The 18,596-nt window shown below is 57.4% G+C and overlaps 1 protein-coding gene across 1 annotated transcript in view; it reads left to right on the forward strand.

The window, feature by feature from the left end:
• The window catches only part of ARHGAP19 (Rho GTPase activating protein 19), a 31,645-nt gene extending 23,383 nt beyond the window's left edge, over positions 1-8,262 (forward strand). Inside the window, exons 10-12 of the mRNA XM_029911357.1 lie at positions 1,797-1,889; positions 3,025-3,099; positions 3,952-8,262. Coding sequence (XP_029767217.1) covers positions 1,797-1,889; positions 3,025-3,099; positions 3,952-4,008 — 225 coding nt within the window. The 3' untranslated portion in view covers positions 4,009-8,262. The remainder of the gene's footprint in view (positions 1-1,796; positions 1,890-3,024; positions 3,100-3,951) is intronic.
• The last annotated feature ends 10,334 nt before the right edge of the window (positions 8,263-18,596 follow it).

The following is an 18,596-nucleotide window of genomic DNA, read 5'->3' on the forward strand; positions in this document are numbered from 1 at the left end:
GGCCCTGCCCGCTGCCCTCTCCTATGCTTTGGGGAGCTCCCAAGTCTTCTCTCAGGCCTGGCTCTTTGCAGCGTGTTGGGATGGTCCGGCTTAGTGAGGCCCCCTGCTCAAGTGCAGTGGTCGGAAGAGTAAACCAAGTGTTGAGGTGCCTGAGGAAAGGGGTAGAAAACAAAACGGAGACTGTTCCAATCCTCTGCATCAGCCCCGGGGCGTACGCGTGTGCGAACAGGTCACCCCGGCTCCAGAACAGCCTAGAGGGGTCCAGGAACAGGCGACAAGCTCTGGAGGGACTGAAAAGCCTGGGACCGTGTACTGGAGAGAGGGGCCAGGAGAGGGATATGAAATACTGAATGGTGCAGAGAAAACAGCCTGTGCTCTAGTTACCCTGCGTAACGGCAGGGCAGTGATATCAGGAGACAACACATGTAAATCATAGGGTTAGAAGGGACCGCAAGGGTCATCTAGTCCAGTGGTTCTCAACCTTTGTGATACCAGGGACCGGCTTGCTGCCTTCCCAACCTGTGTCAGGGAGATCTCCGGGACCGGCGCCGGTCCACAGACTGGTCGTTGAGAAACACTGAGCTAGTCTAACCCCTAGCTGAGATTCAGGATTTGTTGTGTCTAACCCATCCCAGCGAGATGGCTGTCTAGCCTCCTTCGGAAACCTCCAGCGAAGCAGCTTCTACGACCTCCCTAGGCAGGCTGTGCCATTGGTCTACTGCTCTTATCGTTTCTGAGCTTTAATTTAAATGTAAAACTGCTAAGACCTTTCTACACCATGCGTAACCAGTTGGGGAACTCACTGCCCCAGGCTATCATAGCTAGTAAGAGATGGGACTAGCTGCTTCTCCAGATAATCAGCACGTCTGCAGGTACGTTAGAAAGAGTAACAATAATGTCGCTGTGAGGATAGAAACATCCTGCACCAGGGCATGAGGCAGCCACCACTTGACAGCTGGGAAAGACCCACCACGAGGGAAGTTTAACTCCCCAGTTCCCTCCGGGGTGTTTCACACCTTCCTCTGGACAGCTTGTGTTAGTCACTGTCAGGGACAGGATATCGGGCTAAATGGGCCCATTCTGGTCTCAGGCCCAGTGTTTGTGCCTATGCAAAGTGAAGCGAGTGTCTTTCATCCTTCTGTGACAAAGTCAGTCTGATGACTGCCAGAGAGATATGTTAGCCCTAGAATGATAAAGACCCTTTTTCCTACCAGCTGAGAAGGGGTTACCTCAGGTCAGTTCAGGACACCGGAGTCCAATTAAGGGCTGCAGGAGACCTTTACAAACCCCTCCTCTGGTGAGAGAGGGAGAGGAGAGCTGAATGCCTGTTTAGGGGAAGGACTGACACCCCAGGGCCTACAACAGGACAACACCCCCCAGCGAGGGGGCAGGGGAAGGTTTGTTTGTGTTTGTAAATTGGTTTCTCTTTGTTTGGTGGAGGAGCGCTCCTAGGGCCTGCCCCGAGGCCTATCTCCAAAATCCTGATAAGTAAACCCAGGGGGGAAGAGAAACACTGTCCCAAGTGTGGCCGCTTTACCCCAGGCCCTGCCACCATCAGAGGGGGAAGTGCTGGGAGGAGGTGCCCTGCCACACCTTTCTTTGAGCAAACCTTGTTGGGTCGGGTTTCAGGTTGGTCCTGTTTGCGGGGAGTCTTTTGCTTCTTTTCCCAACATCCAGCTGCTGGCCATGTGAGGCTGTGATTTCAACCCAGAATCCTCATCCTGTCCCAGCGCTCCCTTCCCCCCTTAAGGCCTCTCTCAGCACTTACCAACAACCCTCTCTTCTTTCTAACTCAGAGGAGGATGCTGGGGAACCCACTGATCTTGGAAAGGAAAAGCAGGGATTCCACACCGGAATCAGAGCGAGCCAGCAAAGAGAACCTTCACCTGGTAAGAGCTGTGCCTGGGGCTGCGTGTGCTGCCTGGGGGGGAGGTGGTACGTGGGACTTTGCTTCACCGGGGGAGTGTTGGCTGTGCTCTACCGGAGTCTGAGCCTGTGGATGATCTGTCTGCAATCAGACACGAGGCCAGAAGATGCCATTCTGGGGACAGCCCTTTGTGCAACCCAAGGCTTGGAATGGCGACAGCCCTGGAGTTCAGTGCTGGTTCTCACCTGGGCGGTGCTCCTTTGACTCCAGTCATGCTGTGGAAGTTCTGTCCTGGCTTCTCTGCCCTCCATAGTTTATCCCATTATATCAGCCTCGCTCTCTCACTCCTCCTAAAGCTGCTTCTCCCACTTCCCCCGGATCTTTGCCATGGCGCTCTCTGAGGGACTGAGCTGAAGATTCATGTTAGGAGCACAGGACCTCCTGGCCATGGAGTCCAGTCCCTGATAAAGCAGGGAAGCCCTGTCAGATTGTCCCCATCATTGACTTATCAAGCTCCATCTTCAAACTAGTAGGTTGTTTGCTCCACTGCTCCTACTGGGAGGCTGCTCCAGATTGCTTCCCTGTGAGGGTTGGAAACCACTTCTCATTTCCAGCCTTAGCTCCATTTGTTCTGGTGCCAGCAGTGTCCTTTAGCTGCAGCAGCTCTTCTCCCTCCCAGGGTATTTATAGAGAGTAACTGATCCCCTCTCAGCCTGCACTGTGCTAGGCTGAACAAGCCACCGTCTTCCAGTCTCCTCTCGGAAGCTCGCTGTCCGTTCCCCTGATCATCCTAGGAGCCCTTCTCTGCACCGTTCCAATTTGAATTCAGATTATTTTCATATTGGCCTCCAGACCAGCCCTGCATCTTTCCTCTCACTCTGTCAGTGCCAGGCCCAGGTCGGTTTGGTGGGTTAATCTAGACTAACCAGCAGTTAAAGGCAAAGGCATCTGCTCCCTGTACAGGAGATCGTTGTCCTTTGTGCGGTAACACCATGTCCAGTGCCAGTCAGGGTGAATTTGGACTTGGGTAAGAGACTAACCATCTACTTAGCATGGTCTGCCTGCAAGGAAGATCTTGGAGTGTCCGTTCATCCCCCAGCCTGTCCCTGCTCCCTCTGACCCTTCTGCCTCTGTCTCACCATTTAAACTGTGTCCAGTTACAGAGACCGCCTGAATCTCCAGCAAGTCATGGCACCCGAGCAAAGTTGAAATTGTCTGAGGGCAGGAAAGAGGTGAGAAATTCTGCACACATGTTGTCCTCCCCACCACTCCAGTACCTGTAAACCCCTGCAGCCCATTGCATTCTAAATTGTGGTCTGTGCCTGCCTTCATCTTGAATATGGGCATGAGGCCTGCAGGATGACCGATCCCAGCACGCAATGCTGCATCTCGGTTTCAGTGCCTGGATCATTGCGTCCCAGGAGCTGCAGTGCCCTGGGTCTTTCTCTCTGTATTAAAGATGAGGGTTGCTGTGGCCTGCTGTGTGTGCTTGGCCCCTTTGGAAGTCAGGCCGGGGGTGTCTCACGCTGGGCTTCCAAACGTCATCACCCAGCATGAGTGGGGAGGATTGAACATATTGACTAGGTGCAGCTGTCAGGCTGCCTGCGAGCAGCCGGTGTGGTGCTTTGGAATGTGCTGGGCCTGCTGTAGGGCCTGGTTAAAAGCCCCCTGGGAAGGGAGTTCATCCCAGCTCCCAGTACCGAATGTCAGCCCCAGCCAGGCACTTCCCAGGACTGTGCTGTCAGGAAACACGCTGTCTGAAACTTGCTGGGCTGGCAGCGGGTGTCCGAGGGAGGGACAGAGTGACAGCAGCAGCAGCATGGTGGTGGTAGAGATGAGGCCTGCTAGGAGATGGGTGCTGGCTTGGCGGGTCCTAGAGGAGGAGAAAGGAGGGTGACCAGTTACTGACCCTGTAGGGATTGTTCATACAGTGTGCCAGCTCGCAGGAGACGCTGAATAGCTGAGAGACCCACCACTGGGGCTGCCCCGAGACCTGGGCTTGTGGGGAGAGAAACACGACCCCTTCATGCTCAGTTATACTCCGTGTTTCGGGCATATTAACCGCTGTAATTCCTCTGGCCCAGGACTCCCGTAAACATCTGCAGGCCCTTGCGCCTTCCACCAAGGAGCCGTCCGTCTGAGCAGCCAGGCACCAGCCCGTGTGTGCGGCAGACATCTGGACTTGTAAGCTGTGAATAATGCCTGCTGCATCTCAAGCTGTGAGAGGACCGAGTGCCTCAGCCTCCAGCGATCCCTCTAACCCAGCTCACCGGGGCTTGGCTTGCAATGGGGCCTGCTGTGAGCATAGTGAGGACTCTGACTTCTTTCTGTTAATATGGGCAAACCACTATCTAACCAAGCACCTGCAGGGTATCTGACCCTGGGTCTGAGGAAGGGCCGGAGAGCCCATTGGAAGAAGGCAGGAGCTTTGTATTCACTGGTTTTGTTCAGTGCTCCGGGTTCTCGCTCTCTGAGCTTTTAACACGTTTGTCTTGTTTTTAACTCCCTGCCTCCCATCAACAACCAGAACGGTCAGCCACGTCCCGGCAGCTAACCCTGTCTTACTAGCTCTTGTGCAGTGGTCTCTCCTTGCGGGTATCGATGAGGGGGGATCCCCAACCCCAGGGGTCATTTCTGCCTTCCTGACAGGCTGCATGCTGGCTTGGCCATGTCAGCCCCTGGGCAGCTGCAGGGATGTGGGGAATGGCAGCGGGAGGAGGGGAATTGGGGGGTGACATCTTCATGTCAAATGGCGAAGAAGCAGATTCCAGAATAAACTCTCGTCATCTTGATGTTAACAGAGCCCCTTAGCCGCAGTCCCTGCTACTTACAGGATAGTCTGTAGAAAGCGCACAGTGAAACCAGCCCTGGGAACAGACTGCGTGGTCTCTAACTAAAGGTCAGACATAATTATAGACGGATACTTTAAAGTGCTTGTTTAAGCAAGGGCCGTGTCTCGTGCTGGAAGGCAGGTTTCACTGCATCTGGAGTGGATTGTGTTTCCATGTACCTGTCACCTCCCTTTGCTGTGCTTCCTCTCCCATCACGGCTGATTGCCAAGACTGTTGAGGCATTGGAAGGTCTGTCTCCTTTCTAATCAGCCGCCGGCTGCCTGACGCATTCAGCATTGCTTGTCACCTCCCGGCTGTTTCCATGGTCGAGGTCTCTGGAGGACAAGTAGGGGACAGCTAATGGCCTTTCACAGTCTCTGTCGAGGAGGTGCTGAGCCAGGCAGAAGTTCTCGAATGTAAAATGGGGTTGGAGGGGGGCAGACAGGTTGTCTGGGGCTAACATGGCGGTGTGACCTCCCATGGTTCAGAAGTAGGTGGCCATGGCAGCCAGGCAGAGTCCACATGGGAGCTGTGCAGGGGCGAGGGTGTTGCTTGGTGGGTGCTGGAAGCTGGCGGCAGCTTTCCAAGTGATGGCTGGAGGTAGGTTTGCCAGGCCCAGTGCCCTGGGATACGTACCTCCCTCTGCCAGTGGTACCGAAGACTGGCCTGCAGCCTGTGTTTTGTAACCAATATGCTGATCACATACACCTTTAAGACTGGCAGGGACTTCAGACTGCCTGCACAATCAGTTAGCAAGCTGTCCCCTGAGGTGCGGGAGGAGACTGGATCTCGGCTCAGAGCTGCAGAAACGGGATGAAATCACCTAGACGCAGAATAAGCCCCAGTCGCAGCTGGTCACTGGCAGCTGTCTGGCTCATTAAGCTGAAGTGCTCTGCTAAGCCGATACCTCGGCCACATGTCTGTTTGCGAGCACTGTGGAATATGGAGATACACCAGATCACCACTGTGAAGTAAAGATTTAATCAGTAGGGGAGCCAGCTAAACACTTCTCAGCCCTCCTAGATGGAGCAAATAATCACTGCAATCCAATTATAATTGTCTCCTAATCTTCAAGAGTCAGCAGGGGTAGAGCTCCATCCATGGCAGATTCTCCATGTCTGAGGAGTGGTGACATCAGGTGTGAACAGAGACCCGAGCAGTGATGTGAGTCCAGCTCTAGGCAAGGGGCAGAGCTGTGCGTGCAGGTCCCTAACCCCGGTTTGTCCAGTGTCAGAGAAGTAGCGTGGCCCAGTGGGAAAGGCACTGCTAGTGGAGGTTGGGGACTGAGCTAGAGTTCTGTTCCTGGTGCTGCCACCCAACGGGCACGTGACTTGCCCAGGACACCCCACACAGTGGCAGAGGTGGGTATGGCCGGACTCCCAGTCCCCTCTTTGGATCCCTAAACCCTGCCAACAGAGAGTCAATTGGAGGTACTGGATTTGTGTGTTAATCTAAAATAACTCCACCCCTCCAGCCCCCCCCCCCTTTTAATGGAGCAGTGAGTCACTTTACTCATAAAGACTCAAAACTGCTTCACGTTCACAGGCAGCTACGAGGAAAAGTGGGGTTTTAGCTCCCCTTCAAATGTCCCCGAAGCGGTGCCACGCACGGGGCTCTGTCTGGCATACAGAGAGGAGCAGCCTCTCCTTACCTGGCTCAAGGACATGCTGTGTCTTTGTGCTTAGCCTCGTTTTCCAGCTAGGAGAGGTTTGTCTCTGTCCTTCCCAGCTGAACAGCATTAGCCCTGCATTCTGCATGGCTCACAAACCCCCCACCCTCTGGCTGCGGTACCGAAGTGGGGGGGCTTGGAGGTCCTGGGGAAGGATGAGGCCCATGCCTGCCCTCCTTTCTAATCAATGAATACTGGGGTCCCAGCATGCTCTCCTCCATCGGATCCTTCATCCTCCATGGCCCGCCCCTCCCAGAGACAGCTGACGTATGGCCTTGGGGCTCTGGACAGTCTGGGCACTTGCCAGGTAACCCTTTGGGATCCCGACTGGCCTGGCTCAGTTCCACCAGGGCTGGAGCCCTGTCCTGCTTCTCTCTGCCTCAGCTAGATGGGACTGCATGGCATTGCTCGGGGGGCCAGGCCTGCCCCAGCCCTGCCGTGGGCTGCCTCTGTCCCGTGACGTTATTTGGAACAGCTGAGGCCCAGGAAGGGGTTTCTCGACCAGCGCTCTGGCCAGGGAGAGTCCAGAGAGGGAGTAAGGACACGGCTTGTGTGTCCAGTGCAGTGTCCACCAGCACGTAGAGCCGGGGCTCGTATTGCTGCGAGGCCGTGCCGGGGTAAATGGGCCCCGTACAGACCCCCGCCAGGAGCCCTTTTATAAATAGCCTGTATCCAAATACGCAGCTGGGCGGACGGATAACTCCGCCTAGCAGCAGATGAGCTAACGGTTATTGCACCAAGCAAGCAGCATTGTGTGCGTGGGGTGCTGGAGCGAGCACTAGCAGGTGCTGCTGGCAGGTGAGCTCCCCCAGAGAACCAGACTAGCAGTGATGCTGGAAAGCCTGATGGGGCGCTAGGGCCTGTGAGGAGAGACGTGTGCGTGCCCCTGCCCTGAATGGTGACCCTGGGAAAGCACAACCCTCCTGACTGCGCCCCCCACCCCCCATTCAAACACTCCACGGAGCCAGAGACCCACTGAACAGCCAGCGTGGTCCTTGTGCTGGGGGCAGCCCCTTCACTGGAGCCTGGTGCTACTCCGGTCCAGGTCGTTGGCCACTACCCAGTGAGGGACAGGCCAGGTGCCCGGTTAGTGCCTCCCTCCAGCCTCTGCTCCTAGCCTCAGTGCTTGCGCAGGGGCACTGCCCGTCTCCTAGCTCCCCAGGGAAGGAGGGCAGAGTTCAGGCCCCTGACAGATCCCAGCCTGGCCTGGCTATTAACTGGGTTACTTCTCGCTGGCCCCAGTGCGGGGTTTCTGGATTCCACAGAAATACTGTTTGTTCTACCGGGACTTTGTCCGTGGGGATTTCAGTGCAGGACACAAGGGATCAGAGCCCCGCTGGCAGCACCCTCTGTCCTGTGGGCTCTGTGGGCAGAGGGGGCTCGTGGTGTGTCTCTGGGCATTGCCAGACCAGCTGCAGAGCCCACAGGAGCTGCCAGAAACCACTGGGTGCCAACTCGTCACTTATGGGCACGGGCTGGAGTAGCTACGGAGCACCCCTAGCCTGGGCTGTGCTGGGAGTAGCTCTGCTGTCGAAGCGGCCTCGCGAGCCCGGCCCCGGAGCCCGGGCATTCGGTGTCATTTTTAATCTCTGTCCTTATTTATACGTGCAGTGTATGATTGTCAGTCTGGCGTCTCCTCTCCATGCCTTAACGGGGAGTTCCCATATTAAAGGCTTGTTAGCGCTCTACACTCAGTGGCTTATTCTCGGCTTCACTGGGTCACCTCCTGCTGTTCGGTGAGGATTTGGGGGTGGGTTTGTTTGCTACGGGGTGGGGGGATAGCTGTTTACCAAGCCAGTCCCTTCATCTGGTCTTGTCAGCTCTGACAAGTCAAGCAGCTGGGCATGGGCGGGGTAACTTGGGCAGCACTGATCCTGCGGGATGGTGGAGGGGAGGAGGCATATCAGAACGGCCAGACTGGGTCAGACCAAAGGTCCATCTAGCCCAGTATCCTGTCTTCCAACAGCGACCAATGCCAGGTGCTCCAGAGGGAATGAACAGAACAGGGAATCCTCAAGTGATCCATCTCCTGCCACCCATTCCCAGCCTCTGGCAAACAGAGGCTAGGGCCACCATCCCTAGAGGCACTGTGAAGCCACGCTCCTACCCATTCGGGGTCTTTAAAGGTTTCCTGCAAGCGGCAGGGGTCCCCCACACATGCTGATGGAGTGTTCCTTCAGCTGACCTCCATAAGCACCCCGCCACTTTTAATCCGGGTGGATGAAAATCAGAGTTTTTTATTTAAATCTTTTTTTAAAAAATGTAAACTATTTTTTTTTAAATGTGTACGCTGCTCATTCTTTGCTTTCTGCCCATTTCATCATCTTAAATAGCTGAAGTGGATGTTTTGTGCCTGTTTCTCTAATTCGTTTCCTGATTCTTAGTAGAATTTTGGATTCTAGAGTCTCTTTTTCTGCCAAGAACCTTCACACTTAAAATGTTCCTCTGGGCTGTAAAAGACCAACCCAGGGCCTCATTAATGTCCTTGTTGTGAGAAGAGCTCAGACAAACTGGAGAAGCAGACAGCCTGTGGACCATTTGCAACCAACACTCCCTTCCCATACAGTGAGTCTCTACCAGGCAAGAGAGCTGTAATGCTTCGCCCAGGCTGCCCTCCTTCATTGGAGCTGGCGGTCTGGAATCAGGGGTCCTGTGCTCCTAAGTCTGAAACGTCTACCCAAAGATGGCCTGTATCACGGAGTCCCCGGGCGATGCTCTGGAACTGCTCCCCACAAAGCCAGGCAGGACTTTGGGGAGCCTCCTCTCCCTCGGAGCAGACGGTCTTCAGGGCAAGAAGCTCATATGTCTTCACCTCCTGGGTCTCTCCTGGGAGCATTCAGCATATGCCCCTCCGTGCGCTTCCCACAGTGAGTCCGCCCCGGCGGGGTCCTGGGGAAGCCAGAAGACCTGCACGCACCCCCACTTTGCAGTCAGACGTGACTCTCAGCCAGCCAGTAAAACAGAGGTTTATTCGATGACAGGAACACGGTCTAAAACAGAGCTTGTAGGTACGGCGGCGAACGGGACCCCTCGGCCAGGTCCATTCTGGGGTTCAGAGAGCCAGACACCCACGTCTGCTCTCGCTCCTCGTCCCCAGCCAGCTCCAACTCTGAAAACCCCTCCAGCCCCTCCTTCTCTGGGCTTTGTCTCTTTCCCAGGCCAGGAGGTCACCTGATCTCTTTGTTCACCTTTAGCTATTTCCTTGCAGGGGGGGAAGGGGCCCTGGCCATTTGCTGCCAGGGAGACGGAGTGTCAGTGAGTTATGCACACTGGCGTTTCCCCACCACCTAGAGACTTAAGAAATGCATAGGGGAAACTGAGGCACCCACACAGTATTCAGAGGAAACATTAAGAACAGTCCCACTTCCTCACAGCCTGTGTGTTTAAAAACAGGCCCCCCGTGACTTTATTCGTGTATTGGAAATCGAACTCCCTTCGCAGTGTTAACTCTGACACATTTTGGTTTCAAAGTGACAGCGATTTTATGCCACAAAGAGAAGTTTTTAATAAAAATACAGATTTAGCTGCTGATGCTGCAAACACTTACGCCTGTGCTTCCGCTTACACAGCCGAGCCGGGGCATTGAAGTCGATGGGGCTGGGCGTGAGGAAAGTTACAGGAACTGCCGCCTTAGTTTCCAAAATTTTGGTTTTTGCCAATAGTAGTTTTGTAAATTTAGATGAGATACCCAGCCTGTACTTGCACTGGGGGGAAAAACCCACTTCATAATACATTTTAATCTACATTTTTAACAGCACAAATTGTCAAATTAGTTTTATGAAACCGCAACCTCATTGAAATCAATGATTAAAATTGCCTTGAATCACTTCACCCTCTTGTTTCAATTTGACGTGTGGTTTTCATTTAATCTCTTCTATGGTCATGTGGTGTTGCTGGAAGCTGTCAAACAGCTGCTATGTTTCACCCCAGCACTGGCTGCATTGCGTGGATTGGAGACAAGATTATATCTATAAAATCATTTTTACAGTGTAGTTTGCCTGGAACAAGTGATAATTTTGGCTGGGTGAATAAATGACCAGAGTTTTTTTTTCTCATCCCCTTGGTAATGGGCATTAGATTTTGTGCTGGGGCTGCTAAATTGTGTATGAAGATAGATGCAGACAGCTCTGGGCTGTGTTCCCATGGAATTCGGAGCCTCGTCTGAGATTCCGATGTCTGGCTGGCAGCTCGTCTGCGGGACCCCATCTCTGAGGCTGCATCCGTCTCCATCCTGCTTTGATCCTCTCTTAGCTGGAGGGGGTGTTCAGGGGTTCTGGGAGTTTAATTCCGGGGCTAATCTCTGTGAGGAGGCCAGCTGGAAGCTGTGCCCAGCATTGCGCTCAGCTGGTGCTGGGCTCCATGGTGGCACCTCTCAGCGGGAACTTCCCAGGGGCTGATTTTAGTGCAAACCATTAATGTCAAATGCAGACTGGGGAGCAGAGTGGGCTGAGACGCTTAGCCAGCCAGTCAGTGCTTCCTCCTCCCAGACGCTCAGGCATTGGGCCTACCTCGCGTGCTCAGGTCTCTCCTCCCCGCCTGGGGGCCCAGGGCCATGCTGGGGGGAAGGGGACTCAGAGCCCCTCGCTGTTTGGCAGTAGGCAGAGCTGCAGCTGGCTGGGCCTGGCCCGATGTTAGCTTTGCCACTGGCGTCAATGGGAGCAGGCGCAGGCTTGTCATGAGGATAGAGTTCTGGCCTCGCTGGTTAATTTCTCTTTCTCTTCCATGGCTTGGGACTGTCTCCCTCCAGGGTCAGAGACTGGTCTGTGCCTTGCTGGGGGAGGAGGAAGCCGCCTGGCAGTCTGAGGCTGGCACTGCCCCAGCCGGGTGCATCTGAATCATGGAGCAACTTGCAAAGGACTTTGCCCCGTCCTATTTCGCACGGTGTCGCAGGAGCTGGCTGAGTGAGTGGCGTTTCCAAACCTCCCACTGCCAGATGTCCAGGGAGAGTGTCTGTGATTCTGCTTCTCCCAGGGCTTTCAGTTAACAGCGAAGACACTGCTTGTACTGCCCCATAGCCCCGTGAAGCCCAGCCAGTCCCAGCAAGGCGCAGATGGAGGGGGAATAAGGGGGGGAAACGGGAACAAGATCCAGTTAAAAAGTAATGTACAGGGGGTGGCGCCGTGCCTATCCCACTAATACCCTCCTGCATTAAAAGGGAAGAATTAAAACCCACCGTTCCTGCCCCCTCTGGGGGTAGCTTGTTCCTGTCTGGCCTGGCTCATCTCAGGAGTCAGCCTCCCGCCATGTGTCACGGCGTAAAGTTCCCTTTCTGGGGCTCGTTGCCGTGTTTGGAGTTGTGATGCTGGGAGGGAAGGTGGAGTTCTTCGAGTGATTGCTCATATCGATTCCAATGAGTGTGCGTGTTGTGTGTACGGTCGTTGGAACGTTTTCCCTTAGCAGCTCCTGTCGGTCGGCTGTGGAGCCCTCTGGAGTGGCGCCTTCATGGCGCTGAATATACGACCCTGCCGCCCTGGCCCCTCCTCAGTTCCTTCGTACTGCCAGTGACAGTCGTTGGAACTGCGGCCGCGTGCCTAGCAAGTGCTTCCCTTCGTGTACTTTCTGATACTTGTAGTTTAGTTCTTAGTTAGTGGCTATAGTGATAGATAAGGTTGGGGAGTGGGGTTTTTTTCTCCAATCCCTAACCCCTTCCCCCTTGGGCTCTGGGACATGCCGCGAGCCCAGGGGTTCAAACCCTGCAGAGCCTGCAGCAAACCTATGCCAACGAGCGACCCCCACAACTCGTGTCTGAAGTGCCTGGGGGAAGCGCACCAAACAGACAAGTGCAAAATCTGCAGAGCTTCCCGCCCCAGGACGAAAAAGGAGCGAGACTTCCGACTGAAACAATTGCGGATGGAATCTGCTCTTCTTCGGCCACAGCCTGCCGCGGACCATCAGGACCCGGCACCGAGCGCGTCTGTACGGAGCGCCCTGGTCTGTGACATGGTGCCGAGGAAGGACTCTAACCTAAGACACCCTCGGCACTGGCGCTCCCTGGCACTGCAAGCTTAGCCCGGCACTGCTCCCACTCACCAGTGCCTCACAAGCGGCATAGGAAGACCGACGGGGCGCTCCTTGGTGCCAAAGACAGCGGGACCAGCAGACACATCACTAGTGCGTCCCGCAAAGGAGCACTCGGCACCAAAACAGCAGGAGTCGGCACCGTTGAGTTCGGTTCCCCTGAGGGGACCGTCGAGTCCAGTGCCCGGCAACTCCCCGGAGCAGTGCCAGGTGGAGAAGCTAGAGCTGCCCTTCACCCCGGACACTTTTGAGGCTGCCAGGGATCTTGTTGCCATGATGGCACCACAGCCCCCAGCGGTCAGGGACAATTCTCCGGCACCGCATTATCCGGCTCCGTCTAGAGGCAAGCCAGCCATGCTGAGGAGAGCACCATTGCCAGTCCGGCACCGTTTGCCCCGACGCTGCTCCCGATCACTGTTGGCAAGACCCCGTTCTCCGGCACTGGGTTCTGGGCATGGCACCAGCAGGGCGACGCTCCCCTTCCCCGGCACCGCGGGAGGAGCAGCACTGGACCCTCGGCACTGATCACTGGCACCGGATTCCCGGCACGGTCACCTCAGCACTGGTCCCCCGTATCATCACTTCGACACTGGTCCCCAGCACAATACCCTTCAGTGCCACCGTGGTCATCACGGTCGAGATCGGTCTCGTCTGACTCTGATGGAGATTTCTCTTCCTGCCGCAGCGGTTTTCCACAGGGATAAGGTGCAACTCAGGCCTCACCCGGCCTTTCTTCCTAAGGTTGTGTCACTTTTCCATACTAGCCAAGACATTTTCCTGCCTGTTTTTATCCTAAGCCCCATGCGAGGAGCCAGGAGCAGAGGCTGCACTCCCTGGATGTTTGACGGGCACTAGCCTTCTACATCGAGCGCACTAGGCCGTTCAGGAAGTCGAACCGGCTGTTCGTAGCGGTGGCGGACCGGATGGAAGGGCTCCCGGTCTCATCTCAAAGAATATCCTCCTGGATCCCGTCCTGCATCCGCACGTGCTACGAGCTGGCCAAGGGCCCAACCCCGGCTCTTACTGCGCATGCCACGAGTGCCCAGGCCTCAGCGGCGTTCCTGGCCCAGGCCCCAGTACAGGAAATCTGCAGGGCAACGACCTGGCCCTCAGTGCATACGTTCACCTCTCACTACGCCATCGTCCGGCACGCCAGAGACGCCGCGGCTTCCAGCAGAGCGGTGCTGCAATCAGCGATTCCATAACTCCGACCCCACCGCCTGCGTCGGGCTTGGGAGTCACTTAATTGGAATCGATATGAACAATCCCTCGAAGAAGAGAAAACAGTTCCTCCCCTCTCATAACTCTTGTTCTTCGAGGTGTGTTGCTCCCCCTTCCCCCCGTCGGAGTAGCCGGCAAGGAGGGACTGAGGCGGGACCGGGTCGGCAGGGGCCTATGTTCAGTGCCGTGAAGGTGCCACTCCAGAGGCTCCACAGCTGACCTGAGGGAGCTGCTAAGGGAAACGTTCCGACGAGTGTGCACGTGGCGCATACAGCTCATTGGACTGGACGTGAGCAACGCGTCTTGTTGTGAGTAACCGTTTCTTCCCGTCACCCTGAATAGGGCTGGGTGTGCGATTGTACATGTGTACGCGGGTGTGACAGAGCGAGCGAGACCCCACGCACTTCCCTATGGGGATGAGCCTGACTTTCTGCAAAACGCTGCCTTACGAAATCGAAATTCAGAGCCGGTTCTTCACCATGCCCCGGGGAGGGAGCAGCCAGGGGCCCTCCTCGGGAGGGTACCTGTGTAAAATCCATCTGCTCCCGGCTGGACCACACCGCTCCATCACACGGCCTTTCTACCGCGGGGCCACCAGGGGGAGCTAGAGCAGAGCAAACGAGCCCCCCGGGCCCAGAGGGTCGGCCCCACGTGGGGCAGGCTGGGGGGATGCGAGGGGCAGGGCTCGGGCCCTAGCCGCTCGCTCTGACGTGGGTTAGTGTCTGAGGGCCCGGCCCGGCAGGGCAGGGAGGGAGGGAGTTTGGGCTGTGAATAAAACAGAAATGCAAAGAGCACGTGGAGGCGAGGACCCCCGCTTTCCCCTGCACGGGCAGTGCGGCTGGGCGCGGATCGCTGCCCCCGAGGGGCTGCAGCCTGGATCCTCCCTGATCTTAGCAAAGGGCTCCAGGGGCCTGGCTTAGCCGGGCCCCTCTCTGATTCGCCCCGGAGCCGGGGACTCTGGGCTAATGTAGCACCAGCCTGAGGGGTGGGGGCCATGGCAGGACCTTTGTTGGACAACGGGGCTGGGGGAAATCCCAACCCTTCGCTCCCTGGCTCAGAGCCCGCTGGTGTGAACCTGCAGGCTCCACCTGAGTCCAGGGGCTTGGCTGATTTCCAGCCCGTTCCCCCGGATCTCGCAGGGCTTTGCAAAGGCAGCTGAGCAGCGCTGGCCTCACTCACTCCAGTACAGCGAGACGCCTGAAATCGGATCAGGTTCCAGGAGGGGGACCCAGTTCAGCAACCCCTGGAGCTCACGAGTGCCCTGGGCCAGGCTGCTGCTGGATGAACAGGCCCCTGCATGTAACCCCGGCCTCTCTGCTGCAGTCTGCCTGGCCCGGCTGTAACCGGTGAGTCCCTGATGCCCCTAGCGACCGCAGTGGAGCTCCCCGGGACCCTGGCTCCGCCTGGCAAGCGACAGGCTCGTGGCTGGCTGGGCCGTGCAGCTTGTCGAGCGGGACGTGGGCAGTCAGGCCTGTGGGTCAGAGCAGGAGGCAGGCATTGAGACGGGGGTCGGAGAGGGATCCGGTCAGGAATCTAGCCAAGGGTCGGAGACGGTGTCCGTAGGCAGGGGTGGGGTGTAGGAGCAGGGATCTGGACAAGGCAGGGCCCGGGACTCAGGCAGGAACGCAGGGTCTAATGGAGCAGCCGGCCAAGGATTCACATGGTTGTCAAGACAACTTCCTGTGCCTCCTTCTGGCTTAAATAGTGAGCCGTGGCCAGACCTCCCCTCCCATCGGGAGCTTCCTGGGTGGCTCCGGGGGTCCACCAGCCCACACTCCCTGCTGGTACCCGGGGTCCCTGGCACGGTGTCCCATGGCGAGCAGGGAAATCCTGACCCTTGCCCTGGGGCGGGTTCGAGGTGACCGTCCACGGGCGACAGCAGCAGCTCCATGCTGCAGGCTGCTGGCTCCAGACTGGGCACTTGGCTCCCTGTTCACCCTGCACTGGCCTCACCTCTAGCCTTCCCCTGGCTGGTGCCCTGCTCACCCTGCCTGACTCCTGCAAAGACACAGGCTGGCATGGTCCGTGCCCACTGCCCGTGCGGTGCGGAGCCCAGCTCCCGCGGGCCCGGGGCTCTGCAGTTCCTCCGTCTGGACCCCCGAATCGAATCTCTTTTCAACGGCCATCCGCTCTGCCCCTTGGCGATGCAGACGCCTGCACAGCTCCGGCCCTGGGCTCCCGGCAGCAGGGCCTGACACAGGCTAGCGGAGCTCAGCACAGCAGCCTGGCCGCGCCTGGCTCCCCTCCACGGGATCTCTGGGGACAACGGGAGCGAGGGTCATCGGTGACGCTACCACCTCAGCTGCTGCCAAGAGGAGTCCCAAGGCCGCTCCGCGGTGGCAGGCTCAGCCAGTGAACAGATCCTCACATGGGGAGGGGGCTCCAGTGATGGGGCCGCTGGCTGGTCCCCGGGGCTCTGCAGGGAGCCCAGATGTTAGATCTTTGTCAGCTCCCTCCAGCGCCGCCTGCTAGAACCCCGGGCCAGGCTGCTGCCGACAGGGCAGCTCCTGTCCACCCCCCGTTGCATCCCTTTGGGGCGCATGGGACCTGCCTTCTGCACAGCTGGCGCCCTGTTGGGTTGGTTGCAGGAGCCTCAGCTCCTGGGCACCGCAGCCCCCAGCACCCCCACAAGCGAAGAGCCCTTGGCCCTAGTGGCCTGGTCCAGGTTGACTGGACAATGACTTCCGCGTCTAACGCTCTCCCGGAGCATCCGCGGGATGCTGGATTCCTGGGGTCAGTGCTGAGCAGCTGGGGACGCTGCTGTCTCCCTCCAGAGGGACCTGCAGGACTGCCAGGGCCGAGCTCGCTGCCTGTCCAGCACCTCTACCCATCGTACTGTCACCCTGACACTTTTAAGCTGGGTCAGCAGGTCCCTCTTGTCTCTGGGGAGCGCCCTTGTACCATTCCTGGTCTCGGGGCGGGCTGGTCCTGCCCTTCTGGAACGTGTTTGTGTGAATGTTCTGTACCTAGCAATTCGTAGCCACCTGTGTTTCTGCAATACCAGCCCCGTTCCTTGCAAGCAGGCAGAGCCTGACTTCTGCTCACTTTAAAATTGAGATCATAGAATATCAGGGTTGGAAGGGACCTCAGCAGGTATCTAATCTAACCCCCTGTTCAAAGCAGGACCAATCCCCAGACAGATTTTTACCCCGTTCCCTAAATGGGCCCCCACAAGGATTAAACTCACAACCCTGGGTTTAGCAAGCCAATGCTCAAACCACTGAGCTACAACTTTGCTTTACATCAGCAAAGCATGACCACTACTTTAGTTCAGGCCTCAGGCCTCACACCGGGCCTCTGATACGAGGGCTTATGTCTCAGGCTCGCTTTCTACTACAGCTCCCAGACCAGGCCCTTCCTGTGTTCGCTCTTCTCAAAATAACCAGCTGTAGCAACACACTCCTACTTGTGTATTGTCTGTCCACATAGGATAACAGCCTTCTACCCCTCCTAGCTATGGAGTCACTCCTTCAGCCCACTCAGAACACCTGCCCTCCAGGGGGCAAGGCTGAGGCTGAGGTAGCAGCTGGCAATGGCTACCAGCCCTACGTAAGTAGGTTCTTACATGGGTGCCATCACCGGAGCCTCTGGGCGCCTGCGCATACCGTGCATTTACCCTCCCAGCATCGGTGAGCCCAAGTTCCAGCAGGGAGCTGAGGCCCAGAGATTAAGTGACTCACCCAAGGACACCCAGGAGTCTGTCACAGAGCTGGGAACACGAGGCCCAGCCCAGCGCCTGACCCCTTCTTCCCCAGCCGCTCCTGCTGAGCGGCTCCCTGGGCTGTTGCTGCAGCCCCGGTGCTTTCCTGAGCTCCTGGCATGGCAGCGTCTGGACCCATGTGCCAGGTCTCGCTCTGTTGCTGCAGGGACATGCTGGCTGGGGGCCCATTCACCCACACATCGGGAGGGTGCTCCCTGGCTGAGTGACTCTGGCAATGGCTCTGCTCCCACCCTGGTCCCGCTGCCAGGTTCACCTGGACAGGGAGCCCCGAATGGCTGGGGGAGCTAGCTTCCCTCTCTCACCTGCTGGGGCAGGACCCCTCTGTCTGAGCAAAGGCTGGCCCAGGCAGGCTGGCCCTAGGCCAGGGGCTCTGGGGCGCGGAGGATACGTTCAGCAGAGAGAGAAGGTAGAGCCCGTGGGGCTCCCCCAGCGCCCGGCCCTCCTTGGGGTCCCCTTCTGTGCCAGCTGGGACACTTCCTTGAGCCACCGCTCGGCTTCCCTCCTCCCTGGGGCCAGCTCGGCCTGGGGCCCTGCCAGCACCGGAGCAGCTCCCAGAGGCTGGGAACAAGCGCTGCTTCCCTAAGGTCAGGGCTTCTGAGTAGCAACAAGAAACCCCCCTTTCATGCATCTGGGCCTCGGCTCCCTCCCAGCGCTGGGGCCAGAGGAAGGAGATGTCACAGACACAGACAGATGAGGAGCCTGTAACCGAGGCCTGGGGGGAGGATGCTCTGGTGGGCCAAGCGTGTGTCCTGGCTGCCCTCCCCGGAGCTGGCGCAGACGTGTGTCTGGTGGAGGAGCGCTGGCTTGGGGAGCTACGTGGGGAGCACCCACCGCTCAGCCTCTGCGGAGTATCCGCCTTCCTGCCCCCCAGCACAAGGAGCAGGTGCAAAGGAAAAGCAGGGGGAGGGAAGAGACGCAGGAAGAAAGAGGAGCCCCTTTCAGGGCTCCATCCTGCGCCCCTGGAAGTTAATGGTGCGACTCCAATGGGACCAGGATCAGGCCCATCTTGGGGCAGGGACTGTGTGTTGGTAAAAGGCCGAGCTCTCGTGGGGTCTGGAGGGAAGGAGTTGGGGGGGGGGGGGAAGCTGGCAGGGTGCCTCTGATACACACTAGGTGCTGCCCAGACTGCTGTGAGGAGCCGGTCCCTGGGGTTTAGCAATACGCAGCAGCCAGGAAATAACCACTGACCGCAGAGTCCCGAGAGGCAGCGCCCTGACCTAGGTAAGAAACCAGAGGGGAAGGAAGCCCCCCAGCAGGGGAGCGAGGAAA

This window comes from Terrapene carolina, unplaced genomic scaffold, assembly GCF_002925995.2.
Source record: "Terrapene carolina triunguis isolate 2854851 unplaced genomic scaffold, T_m_triunguis-2.0 Scaffold95, whole genome shotgun sequence".
Classification (NCBI taxonomy): Eukaryota; Metazoa; Chordata; order Testudines; family Emydidae; genus Terrapene; species Terrapene triunguis.